This window comes from Hyposmocoma kahamanoa, unplaced genomic scaffold (genome assembly GCF_003589595.1).
Source record: "Hyposmocoma kahamanoa isolate Upper Pololo Valley unplaced genomic scaffold, ASM358959v1 215, whole genome shotgun sequence".
NCBI classification, from domain to species: Eukaryota; Metazoa; Arthropoda; class Insecta; order Lepidoptera; family Cosmopterigidae; genus Hyposmocoma; species Hyposmocoma kahamanoa.
The window spans coordinates 2,990,866-3,004,826 of NW_020653736.1; the positions used below are offsets into that span (position 1 = coordinate 2,990,866).

The following is a 13,961-nucleotide window of genomic DNA, read 5'->3' on the forward strand; positions in this document are numbered from 1 at the left end:
TAAGAAAAATTGAAACTCATTTTGTATTCCCAAGAAAACATGTTTGTTTATAATGAATTTGAAAGTTACGGTATGTATTCGACATGTAAGTTATTAGAGTTTATTCTCGGTGGGAAATATTGCGATGTCCACGAGTGTTTAATTTTTTACCTTCTTTTCTTAAAATCAGGTCGACGTGGAACCGGCTCCCATGAATGAGAAATTGCCCACGTTTTTAATCTTTATTTATTACTGTGACGTAGTAAAGTAGTCTTTTTATGTGTAACACAGACTAAGTAAGCAAGCAATCATATTAAATAAATAATGCTTATCATTCATGTAATAACATAAAAGTTATTGAAAGGGACACATTTTTGGAGGTTATCTGAAAACGATCCATAATTAGTTCATTTTGTTAATAATAAACTATGTAAATTATAATAAGTTTCAACAAAATAAATCGATCCTACTGTGGAAAAATTGCACCACACAAGTATTGCTTCACTTTACGTAGAATCTAATCACATCTCTTATACCGAAACCCTGGTGAAGGTCGCGGGAAGCCATTGGCTGCAGACGATCCTAAACTTAGTGGAGTTTATGGCGTCTTAGTAGGGAAGCTCATGTTTTGTCATTTGCTGAAGACGGCGGATATGGGTTCAGGCATAGTCAACAGCGCAGTCGAAGAAGGGGAAACAGGCCACGGGGTCGGCGACTGAATGCTAGAGCACGTGCAGGTTCTCGCATGACTTCGACTTCGAGTCCCTCGCCCACACTCGTCCCAGGAGGCCACGCACCTGTACTCGAAAAATATAAATAAGTCGTTTTATATTTTAAATTCTGTGTTGAAATTATTTACTTGTTATTATAAGTGACGTCACTGTTAAGGTGCTCATGAGTTTTCTGGGGTTTGTTGTGAGAAAAAGACTCTAAATGTTTTTAACCGACTATAAAAAAGGAGGATGTTCTCAATTCGACTGTATGTTTTTTTGTATGTATGTTACGCGATAACTTTCGCTTATCTTATAGTCTATTTGCGAACCGATTTCGATGTTTCTTTTTTTGTTGGAAAGATGGTACCTCAGTGGTGGTCCCATTTAAATTTGAAGAAAATATTTCACCTCTAAGGGTGGCATTTTCCGGTAACCGATTCCAACAAAATTATAGTAATTCCACGAACTTTTGAGGTCGGTTTTTTAGTACTCTGTATTGAGATTATTGGTATACCTTGACACTGGCTGACAGTCGAGTTCGTTTTCTCGGCGTGCTGGCGGTTGAGGCGGAAGCGGGGACCGGAGCGGAGGCGGGGGGCTCGTGGTCGGCGTCATGCGGCGAGCGCGCGCGGCTGCGGTTCTTGCGGCTGCTGCTGCGCTTCCTGGAAACAATTACACTTGTCTTAATATTGGTTATATCTTTGGTAGAATCAAAAAAGCATCATCTTTGAATACCCAGTGGCATAGGACGTAGGGGGCAAAAGTACAAACGGGTCACGGCGGCATTGTAATGGGGCTAGCTAATAGCTAGTCAAAATTATTATTATTATTTATTTAAAATAAGTAAATAATTATTAATACAAAGATCGAACACTCAGAAAAAGCACTCAGAAAAAATTCCTTCAATCCGGTCGGATTCGAACCGACGTCTTCTTGCATACCGTGCCAGACGCTATACCAACTAAGCCACGGAACGAACCAACGGACCTCACGAATCTTTCTATGTGCTTGCGTCGTGTCTTTGTACTTGGTCTTTTAACGACTTTTTAGTCGTAGCGCCATCTATGAGAAATCTTTGACAGATTTTCTGAGTGTTCGATCTTTGTATTAATAATTATAACAAACTAGTGGAGTAATTTCACAAAAAATAATTGAATATCAATTCAATAAAAATTTAATTAATAAGTAAATAAATTCACACAAATTCGAAAACAAAACACAATCCAGCCGAGTCTACCCAAACAGACTACTTTTGTAATCGTGAAAAAAACTTACCGAACTCGTTTTATGTAATTGATTCTGCGTGAGCACAGACGTTTCGCTACGAGTATATCCACACAATGGAATTTTGACAACGGTCGTCTCATAGGTTATTTGGTGTTGCTTGAAACAGCTACTTTCACAGTCTAATGACATATTATGGTATTTTGCTTTAGGGTAATGCCGCCGATATCAATAGAATCTTTGTCCTGCAAAAACCTGCTGTTAGGGCAATTTACAATCTGGGCCCCAAAGTATCTTTGAGCGATAAGTTTAAGGAAATTAACATTCGCACACCAGCGTCACGTACATTTATGGAAATGTAATTTATGTTAAAAGGAATAGTAATTTCTTTATGAAAAATAGTGACAGACGTAACATTAATACGAGGAATAAAAATAAACTAGCTGTTCTTGACGGTCGTCATCATGCAGTCTCAATTTCATTTTGCAATGTATACGCTTCTGTAATAAGATTCCGATGATATACAAAATTTGCCATTCACGAGGCTTAAAACTATAGTGAAACAAAAACTTTATACTAAAGGTTATTTATTATGCAACTTTTGCGTACTTAGATGACAAAAATCCGTGGTAGTAACCCGTTTAGCTCGTGGAGGTAGTCTCGATCTCTGATGTTTGAAAGCAAAAAAAATGTATTGTATATGTTAAACGCGTACAAATGTTATTTACAAAGAGCAACCCCTAGAGTTTCTTGTTCATTCTTCTCAGGGGAATCTGCCTTACGAATGTGCGGTAGAGTTTAACCAATGTGACGATTTCAAGTGTAATAGTGCTTACCTATGAAATAAAGATTATTTTGATTTTGGTTTTGATTTTTGAGGTGGATTGGACGTCACAGCTCCATGTGCAGATCGTCGGCTGTAATTGCTCGTAGAATTTGTAGAACAATAAAAGCGCTCACCTAACTCGCTCTGCGTGCTGCTGCTTGAGCCGGATCTGTGTGAGCAACCCGACGAGAAGCTCGTCTACGTTGTGGTTGATTCCCACAGATGTCTCGATAAACTTGCATTCATATGATGTCGCTAATGATTTACCCTCTGAAATGCGACAAGGAAATTATATTTATTAAAAAAATTTTAGGTTTAAAGGTAACTTCAGAATGACATGGATCTTTGACTCAATTGTGATCTGAAAAATTTTTATTGTTTCTTTTCACATATTACTTACACCGCCATCTATGAAGTACAAGTTGTATTACATACTCATATCTATCAAGAAATGCTTAGCATATCTGTCAAAATTTAGCATGTAAAGAAAAGATGGCCTTGTGCATAATTTAAATAGTCTTTGTTACTAGTTATCCTTGGACAGTGGATAGAAGATGGAATGTGCAATCTCTTTTGGACCTTTGGATCTGATCTGTACCATTAACATAGGTAATACGTAACAAAATCTTGAAATGAAATGCAATCTTGAACCAATCCCTTAACGTTTATTACGGTGACAATAAAGTTTGATCGAAAGATTATAAAAAGATGTTACTGTGTTTGAGTGACACCCAACGCCTTGCGATGGTTTATTGCTAATCGATTTTTTCGTGTATAGTGTATGTCATTTCTTTACTGTACGGAGGCTCGTGTACAGTCAGTATATGTACATTATTGTTTATGAATGTAAGTATTGAATTGGACAATAAAAAACAGCGCTGTCCCGTCATTACGGCCAGCTGCGATGACGGCTTTGTGATTATTAATTTAATAAGAAGAAATAATACGCATCTAGAATAACATTTAGATATTTGTCATGTCTAATTGTTACTTAAAATTGTATAGCAAATAATAAAATAAATTTACCCTTGAACCTTTTTCATTTTGTCGAAACCTCATAATGAGTTATTACGAAGGAAATGTTAAATTATTTACGGCGTGGAATTAAAATAATTACTCATGAAGCCTTAGTTACTGAACGCCTGACAACATTATTATAACAAAGTTGACTTGTGTGTTTGCCTGCACGTTTTGGGTAGGCCATTATTAATCTTAATTATAATATTTTGTACACTAATTATTTTAGAATTGTTTTCTGTTGCTGAAGAAGGCTCACATTACAATAATTTTAATGGTTTACATAATATTTGTGTTAGATGGACAAACTGAAAAAAAAAAAAATTATGATAGTATAAAATCAAGGCGTATTAGTTACATTTAATTGGGAAAATATCCAATGGATATATAATTGTTTTAATATACATTGTGCCCCAAAAACAATGATAAGTGTGAACCAGGAAGTCGTAAGTTACTAAATCAGACATAATTATTTTTTGTTTTTCCGGTGGCACTGCGTTCATTAGTTAGGTTGTTTGGGGTTTCTTTAGAGAAATTAGAATTTTATTAAAATTAGAAAGAAATTTCTTTTAGTATATTTTTTCAGGGTTGTCTCGGACTGGGCAACACCCTGGGTTATCGTTGAGCAAAAGTTAAACACAAATTGGACGTATTAAAACAAAAAGGATCCAATCCACGAAATTATCAAAAAATTAGTTATATGTACCAAAAGGTTTCTAAAGTCTAACCTCTTAGATCAGCAAAAAAATCCAATATATAAATATAAATAAATATCTCTGGAGTTACATGACATTATAAGTTTTGAAAAGAAGATAAGAGTGAGAAACACTTTTAAACTTCAAACTGCCATATCTCGAAAGTGACTGGACGTGCATTGGATCGTTTTTGTTTAACTACGTCCAATTATGACCCATTTAATTAAGCGATGAAATCGCAATCTCAATAATAAAGCGACGAATTTCGAAGAATAACACTTTCGGGAAACTGATAGAGTTATTATAATTAAAATGACGGAACATCAGCTGTCCCTTTTCTAGTCATAACTCTGTTTCTTTTTGCTATACCAATTTAAAGCATGACTGATTCGAATTTTGGATTCGGCCACTTAATTATTGAGAGTGCGAAATGGTTTCTACCAGTTATAATGTAATTGCTGAGACTGGCTTTAATTAAAGGCTTAATTGGACAGGCAAAACACGGGCGGAGAGAGACCAATTCTGGGAATACCTGACATAATTGTCAAAGGGTACGTCTGTTGGAAGTTATTTTCTTTGTCCTTGAAAGTCATAGTTACGCTGTGCATAGATTTCGTATCGAGTCCAAATTGTTAAGAGAAAGCTTTTAGTTCTTAATGTATTTTGGACGCAGTTAATTTTATCCTCATCTGCTGTCATTTCTGAACGCATTTCTGGTTCTTTTCTATTGCTGAACTCGTGAACATGCCCGAGAATTAATTGGGTACAAATCATGGCCGTGATTTTGGGGAGGGCAACGCAATACTTACCATCAGTATTAACGACTCTGGACCTGGCCAAATCAGCTTTATTTCCTACAAGGATCACTGCTCTCCTGGCTGTGTGGCCTGCCGCCCAGAGGATCTGCAGCCTCCGCTCGGCCTCCATAAAGCTGCTGCGGTCTGCTGTCGAGTATACCACGCAGTAGCCATGTGCGCAGCCATCAGACTGGAGATTTCAGAAAACACTTTGGCGTATGCGTAGCACTGTTATCAAGAAATGAAGACTTTCAAATCTGTTAGTTGCATTAATTTTGGCACATGGTTTCTGTCGTGTTACTGTAGTAATGCAACCCATTAGTGAAATGATACTTGTGACAATAACTTTCGACGTAGGAAATTTAGGTTTTGAAAAAAGTTACTTACAATGACTTGATCAGGCGGGGAATCCATAAATGTGATCTCTGACTCTTCGCCTGCAAGCAACACACTCACTGATCTCTCGCCGGATTCGTCATCTGAAAAAATGCATTAGACGGATAAGAAACAGACTTAAAACATAATCTCAAGGAAGAAATTAAAAATATCTATTAAGGGTCAAGAACCCCGTTGCGGGCAATCATAAATTTTGGTTACAATTAGCTTAATTGTACCCTAAAAAGTAAATATAAATGAAATAAAGTGACTTAAATTTTTTATTGAATTTGAGAATGTCTCACCAACATGATATTCAATTATTTTTGTGAAATTATTCCACTAGTTTGTTATAATTATTAATACAACGATCGAACACTTAGACAAAAATCCTTTTTTAAATTGGTGTAACATTCTGAGGGTCGTATTCCAGAACTCTACTCAATGCTCAAGTCAGGACTTGAGCAGACTTGAGTATGATTTCAAGCACTGGAAATACGACCCTAATTGCAAGGACTTGAATATGATTTTCAGTGCTCACTGCAATACTCAAGTCCTGACTTGAGTATTGAGTAGAGTTCTAGAATACGACCCTGAGATTCAATAAAAATTTAATTACAGTTAATAGCGACATCTCTAACCAGGGCTGGTAGCTGTAAAGGTACAAATCGTTGAAAATTGTAACAAGCACATAGAAAAATTTGTGAGGTCCGCTGGTTCGTTTCGTGGCTTAGTTGGCATAGCGTCTGCCACGGTTGGCTAGGAGACGTCGTCGGTTCGAATCCGGCAGGAATCTTTGTATTAATAATCATAAAGTGGCTTGTTATATAATTAGTGACAGGTAATTTCACTCACCAATGCTGGTATCGTACGCGTGTAAATATTCTGAAGTCATAAACTGGCCAATAAGACTGGATTTGCCAACTCCTGGTGCACCCATTACTACGACTCTGTACGCGCTTAGACCTGCTGATGAGTCTCTATGAAAAAAAAACGAACACCATGATACAATTTGAAAAATAACTGCAATATATCTATGTGCACCGCAAAACGTTCAAAATTTTGTCGATGCAAAATTTTGGTGCGGTCACCTAATGAGTAAGGTGCTACGAGTTGCCACCGCGACGCTGCGCTCTATTAAAAGGAGCATTGTAATATAAACTTCATTTTCTACGTGGTAAGGTTACGTTTCTCTAAACAAGCAGCATGGCGTCTCCTCGCTGGGATAATTTCTAATGCACTTACGCATACAATTTGAAATTCTTAGACGTGCATGTCAACAATCTTTGGACCACACAAATGTAGTCTATCTATTAATATAGATTTAGTTTTAACAAACATCCTGTGATTGATTGATTGAAAATATTTTGTTGCTATCAATAATTAATTATACAAGCGTGCCGCCAGCGCTACGACAGCTACAACGAATATTATAAACGAATAATAAACTATTAGGAATTATAATAATCGGTAACTCAGTTGCAAAGCAAGGTCTCTGCAAACCAGTCTCTGGTTTGGGCTTAAGTTGAACATGAATTTGTCAGCGCCTATTAATTTATAATAGCAAACTTACCGCTAAGTAAAAGTAGTATTAAGTTTAAACTGCATTGTAACACAATTTTTTTGTTATAAGCCTCACTTGGCATTTCTGTCATCCTTGTTGAGATTGCGACGTCAATTATACGCAATTACGAGATATACATCTTTATCGAGATATATATTATCTTTTTATTGAAAACGCCATTTGCTTTAGTATGAAAATCCGATCAGAGACATAGCTCAGAGTTTGGGTGTAAAAGCTGTAGAATAAAATATTTCAAAATTCTACAAAAAAGGTGAATAGAACAACAGTAACTTTATTCAATTATACAAATACAAGTCGTTTGTTGCGAACCAGTTATTCCAGAAGTACACCATTCCTGGGGATCTTGTAGGCTTCAAGAGGCGCCTTTGTCACTTGTGTTTGCCAATACGTGCAAGTATTTTACACTGGCTTCTTGTTTATACGGGCAAAGTGCTAGCCGCCAACTTAACACATTAAACCGACTATACCTGGACGATGCCAAAGAGCAAGGTGCTGAAGCCCTCGTAATTGCCTCAGTGCTTGATGCACTTGATGCTACTGATGTATTGGACCGGGAACGTCTCGATCGTAGAGAATCTCCTCTGTTGACTATGCCTTTTCCTGTTAAATGAAATATACTCAGTTTTAGTTGGCAGAGTTTACCGTATCAGTTACATACTATCTTAGTTCTGTTACTTTCATGTTTATTGACATATGGCATCTTGATTTGGAGTAATACCGCCGATATTAATAGTATCTTTGTCCTGAAGAAACGTGCGGTAAGGGCAATTTACAAAGTGGGCCTCAAAGTTTCTTTGAGAGATAAGTTTAAAGATATCCATTCACGAGATTTGAAACTATAGTGAAACAAAAATTTTATAACGAAACCTTCTGCGTACTTTAATGACAAAAACCCGTGATAGTGACCCGTTTACTTCTTTTGGGTATTCTCGATCTAAGATGTTTAAATTAAATATTGTAATGATAAATGTATTCAAATGTATATTTATAAAGAGCAACCCCAAGAATTTCGTGCTCATTCTTCTCAGGGGAATCTGCCTGTCGAATGAGCAGTACAGTCCGAAAAAAATGTTTCATTTCAATATGTAGCAACTGCAAAAGGCTAAGAATTTCAGCGAAGGTGAACTTTTGTGGCGATCCTGAATTGATGTTAACTTTCGCAGAAAGCTTTTTTATATTTTGCTTTATTTCATTTGCATTGTGTAATGTGGGAGCGTAGCCGTGGTTGTAACGCAGAAAGTACTATTTAATTATTAACGAGGAATATATTCATAATTAAAGATTTACTGTGAGCGTTCCGTTTGAAGATTTTTCCAGAACTCTGTCTATGTTCATTTGACGACAACCTTCTATTTTGTATACAATTCTGAATATAAAATAAACCAGCCAGCGCTACACTCTACAGTACAATAGGAATATAATGACGTTGAGGTAGAAAATAATGAAAGAAACTTATAATTTTTTCTTGGTCAAATGAATACCTCCGCTGTCGATTGCCATTGACATTTCTTCATTTTTTTAATGTCCGTAAAAGCATAGTAACTTACCAGTAATGCTGAAATGCCTGAGCCGATAGTATTCCTCCTCGACACCGGTGTTGGGCATAGAGGCGACTCTAGCGCGCTGCTGCGGCAGTCCCAGCAGTTGTCTCTCTCCCGTGCGTGACCGAGCTGCTTTAACCGACTGAGATCGTGAGTGGTGCGGGCTGCCGTACCTGAATGCAATTAAACAAGATTGCGTTTTTAAAATCCCGATTATCCAAATCGGCAAAGCCTTTTTAAAGCTTTTTTATGGGTTTTACTCTGTATGATTTTTCCACCAATCAGTCCGGAAAAGCTACAAGAAGCTGCTGAAAGATACTGTGACTGGACCTATAGCGACGGGTGTGGCTTTGTTACGTGATCCATCTATTTACAGCTGTCTTACAGCGTTGTTGTCCGTTTTTTGATACAATTGTTTGATCTGACGTAACGTGATACAACAACTACAGCTAGCTAGGAAAGAAAGTCTGTCATAGAGAGCCAGAATCATGTTTTTCTTTCGTATACACTCCAACGGTTTGCAACTTTGTCCTTGAGCGCAACCATCAATTAAAGTTAGGTATTTGCCTTGTCAAGTCTGCGCCGGCGCGTATTTAACATTAATGTTTTATGTCCTGAAATTTCACAAGGAGCTGAGTCTGTTCTATATGTTTCACTACAATTTAATTCATTGTTTAATTAGACTTAAGTGAAAAGATGTTAAAGAAAGCTTATCCCTTTATTAACCGACTCCAAAAAAGGGGAATGTTTTCAATTGGACTGTATTTTTTTTGTATGTGTGATACGCGATAACATTTGTGAACTGATTTTGATGATTCTTTTTTGTTGGAACGAGGGTACTTCGCTAGTGATCCCATTTAAATTTGGAGAAAATATTCCACCTCTAAGAGTGGTAAACTAGGTGATGAACCTGGTTTCGCGCACTTTCCGGTAACCGATTTGAATAAAACTGGGCAAATAGATGTAATGCCACGAACTCTTGAGACTGAGATTGTTGTGATATTGTCGATTTGTATGACTATTAGGGGCTCTTTTGGACGTTCTAAAAAAAGGAATTCGCCGATGTTGTGTCTTGATAAGGGTTAATCATTATCCCATACGTCACAAAGTTTATAATCTCCACTATAAAGTTAGGAACTAAGGACGTAGAGGCAAATCTGCGATGACACACTGTTAATCGGTTTGGAAGCGACCCCTCTCGACCCTTCGGTGCACCCGATAGTTTCCTCGAAGTTTCTAGAATTGGCGGCCATCTCATTGGCCATTGCTCTGAAGTATGTCCTCTCCACACTTTCGCGATTGTTTAGTTTGTTTCTAAGTTAGAGATTCTAGACGACGCTATTAACTAACTTACGGAAAACTGTGCCAATAATTACTGAAGTTTTGAAATCAAATACGTAATGCTTATGTAAACCAGACGTGTTTCCTATTTTATTTAATCATCATTCAGTAATTAACCCATGAGGCTACCCATCTTTTGAATATGATGCTGATACTCATCTATTACACATTACAAAACGCCGAATAGGCCATACGTCCTTTGCAACACAGATTCTTAGAGCGCGTTCCCATTATGTCGTGACGACAGATAGTCGTGCAGTTTAAAGTGTCGTGACTTGTATATTTAAATGAAGTTCTTCACATATAGTACAACACGATTAACTGTCGTTCACGACTGTTTTTTACTGTTTTTTGACGTTTACAAACTGTTGTACGATTACAAACTGTCAAGACAATGGGAAGAGCCAGAACGACAGTCGTCAGACGATTAATTGTCGTCACGATCTAGTGCGAACAGCTAGACACGACAGTCGTTCAATGATAAAATAATCATCCACGACACAGTCACGACAGATAGTCGTGATATGGGAACAGGCTAGACGCGACATTATTATTCTGTGTTTACAGATTACAATATGGCACGCAGTACTTTTCAGTTCGGCTTTAGAAATATTACGATCTCAGCGATTCAAATGAAGAGCGTCGTTATGCTTGTTCAGTTTAACATAGACTTCCTCCGGTGGACATGGGATTAAATTGCAATTCAAGGAGAATTTAAAAAAAAACCTAATTTATAATGGTCATTTATATAATACAGTTACAATTCATATTTTTTGTCATTAAAAACATACTTTAATCAAATCGAATGATTGAAAATGTTCATACGTTTGCTAAGGGATGGCAAAATTTAAGTTAAAATGAAAAACAAAAAAAAACAAACTTATATGGTCTGCCACAAGTACGTAGATAAATTTGTAGTTCCGTAGCTCAGTTGGGAGTGTGATAGCCTCGGGATCGGCGAAAAATTCGCTAGTTCGAGTCCAACTGGATCGAAAGAGCTTTTCTTTGTATTTTTCGATCTTTGTATAAAATAATAACAATGAACTGGTGCAGTAATTTCACATAAAAATATATGAATATCACAATGAAGAGTTCAAGACTAGGGTTTTTATAAAATTTGCATAAAGGCCCAATCAGAGCGTCACGTGTGTGTTCGTCCTTTCACGTTTCCGTAAATATGTCGGCAACCGGCAACCGGCAACCCAATGATCGTGCGGGTTCGTTTTCGCCATTAGCTTTCAAACATTGTCGGTAAACATTCGCAGGGTGGGTTTAAATTAATTGCGGCATGTAGATTTGGATAACGGAAAGGGTTAACTTTTGAGTCATTTGCAGGTGTTTTGATTTGGATGCTGGAATAATTCAGAGCCAAAATTAGTTTAGTGGACGAGCCGTTGCTTATTAATTGAGGGCGGCGGTTCAAATCCACGACGTTAATCAGTCCCAGCTTTAATTTCTAAGTCACGTCTCTTTGTGAATATTCAGAGTGTAATCGCTCACAGAAAAACACCGCGGTGATCGCAGGTCCATTGTCCTTGGAAAACGTGTGAAGTCAACCCCCAAGATATCATAGCGGACTGTAGTCTAAGCCCTCTGAGATCCGTGCCCAGCAGTGAGATGTATAACACAAGCGGAACTGCCCCTACCAATAACAACCAAGTAGTGGTCTAGCCGTGGCATTTCTCTATCCTAATGTATTACTAACAATACTATGATCATGGTTTGAAATAAGTAATTCTATTTTAAATTCTATTCTATAATGAATTGACAATGAGTACTTTCTCGATGAATACGAGATATGTCTAAAAAACTGGCATCTCAGTACCTCTATGAAAATATAATAATAATTTTTTTTTATGAAAAATAGTGATAACACGAGGAATAAAAATAAACTAGCAGCTATTCTTGTCAGTAGTCTTCACAAAGCTAATTTGTTTAAGGGGCAACGTATTTAGTAGATGTGGAGCTTCTTGTGAAAGTGTTCGTCCAGAAAGTACTGCCACCTTACCTATTTCTGCCGCCAAGCAGTAATGTCAGCATTACTGTGTTCCGATTTTGAAGGATAAATTTGAAATTACAGGCACACGGGACTTGTCAACTTATGTCTCGGGGTGACGGCCGCAGTGGCAGTGCCCCTCAGATCTTTGCGATCTAAAGCTCTAAGTGACACTGCAACTGTTATGGACAGGCGTGTAGTTTACCATCAGGCGCACGGCTTGTTCGTCCCATTACTTGATATTGTACAAAATATTACGTATGGGAAATCTGTCTTACGAATGCTCAGTACAGTTTAATCAGTATGAAGATTTTAAGTATAGTTTCTTTATCTATGAAATAAAGATTATTTTACTTTGACTTTGAAGTTCCTATATCTGTGATTATGTATCACATGCATACCTCTTTGTACTGCCAAACACGACTACCTACTGTATTTGGCAATGACGTAGGAGCCTAAGAACGAATCGCTCGCTAGGCCGTGGGATACGAGATTAAGATCAAGGCGATATTAATGATACTCCCTTTGTGTTGTTAATGTCTTTAGGCGGCGGTTGCCACGTACGTGTACCACCTGACCGTTTGTCGTATAAATACAAAATACAAATTAATGGAACAGAATCTAAAAGAAGAAAGAAGACTATCTAGACTATCGGCCGTCGAAATACTAGAAAAAAAAGACAAGAAATCCAATAATGAAACACAGCACCTACACAATGTACAATGAACTCACACAAGTATTTAAGTAGTTTATTTTATTTTGTGACACACACGTCCGTCACTAATTTCGGCTCAGGTTTATTGAGAACCAGTGTCACGACCTAATTGTGGTTGTGGCTTAAGGGAATGAGGTCCTTTTGCGTACGCCACAACCAACAACCGCACAAATGACAGTACGAATTGTGCAAATTTTGTCTTTATTGCTTCGTCTTTTTTTTGTTTTCGTATTTTTTCTATTTTGTTTTGTTTGTTCATGTATTATTAATTTCTTTTTTGTATCTATGTGTTGTGGTGTTGCAATAAATCTTTTTCTATTCTATTCTAAAATAAATTTACAATTCTTCACTGTTCATACAATTGAGTATTCAATCAAACGAGTTTCAGACGAGTATGCAAAATTTTGTCGTTTGTAACACTTCCTAAATTTATGGGTAGATGTTCGTTGAATCGAGGACTGATTACTCACGCTTCCGAACCCTTGCTGTCATAACGTCACATCTGGAAAATAACAATTTTTCGGGAAAGAAGTTTAAAGGTTCCACCAACCAAATCAGGCGATAACTTTTAAATATGAGAGCTATAATTTACATACACATAATTTGTGTCATGTAGTTCGGATTACTTTTATTATTTAATATGATAAAAGAACTTTTGGCGTATAATCACATGTGGCTTCATTTGTTCAAAAGTACGAAGTAATGTGTAAATAATAATATTCCTAAAACCCATAATAAGAAGTCTGAGGAGATAGTGGAGAACATGAGGCTAAAAGCGGAATACACTCTGAGGGTCAAGCGGTTGGAGTCCCGCCACAACGTAAATTTTAATTCGTTTGTGGTTAGAGTGTCTACCGAACATCTGTTGACCTCCATGAAGAAAGAGTTTTCGCCGAAGGGTGTCATGTATCGGCGACACCGCGGCCGGTTACCTGACACCAGATTGCGCCACACGCCGCCCACAAATGCAATATGTGTAGATTATTTATTTAGTTTATTTTGCTGTCATATCGCACTGTTAATACTGTACCAGCCACAGACGTGCCAGAATGTCTAACCCTCTTCCGACATTCAGGCACGTCTTGGTACAAGCAAAGTTACAATCATGCCTTGTGCATCAGCATAGAACACACGTACCAAATTAGTATAAGTAGCTC

The 13,961-nt window shown here is 37.3% G+C and overlaps 1 protein-coding gene across 1 annotated transcript in view; it reads right to left on the reverse strand.

Annotated features, from left to right (window-relative positions):
- Positions 1–360: 360 nt before the first annotated feature.
- LOC113227792 overlaps positions 361–13,961 on the reverse strand; it is a 278,118-nt gene continuing 264,517 nt past the window's right edge. Inside the window, exons 6-13 of the mRNA XM_026460809.1 lie at positions 8,759–8,925; positions 7,679–7,811; positions 6,482–6,606; positions 5,639–5,730; positions 5,264–5,441; positions 2,877–3,012; positions 1,207–1,354; positions 361–776 (exon numbers count right to left, since the gene is read on the reverse strand). Of these exons, the coding sequence (XP_026316594.1) occupies positions 702–776; positions 1,207–1,354; positions 2,877–3,012; positions 5,264–5,441; positions 5,639–5,730; positions 6,482–6,606; positions 7,679–7,811; positions 8,759–8,925 (1,054 nt within the window). The 3' untranslated portion in view covers positions 361–701. The remainder of the gene's footprint in view (positions 777–1,206; positions 1,355–2,876; positions 3,013–5,263; positions 5,442–5,638; positions 5,731–6,481; positions 6,607–7,678; positions 7,812–8,758; positions 8,926–13,961) is intronic.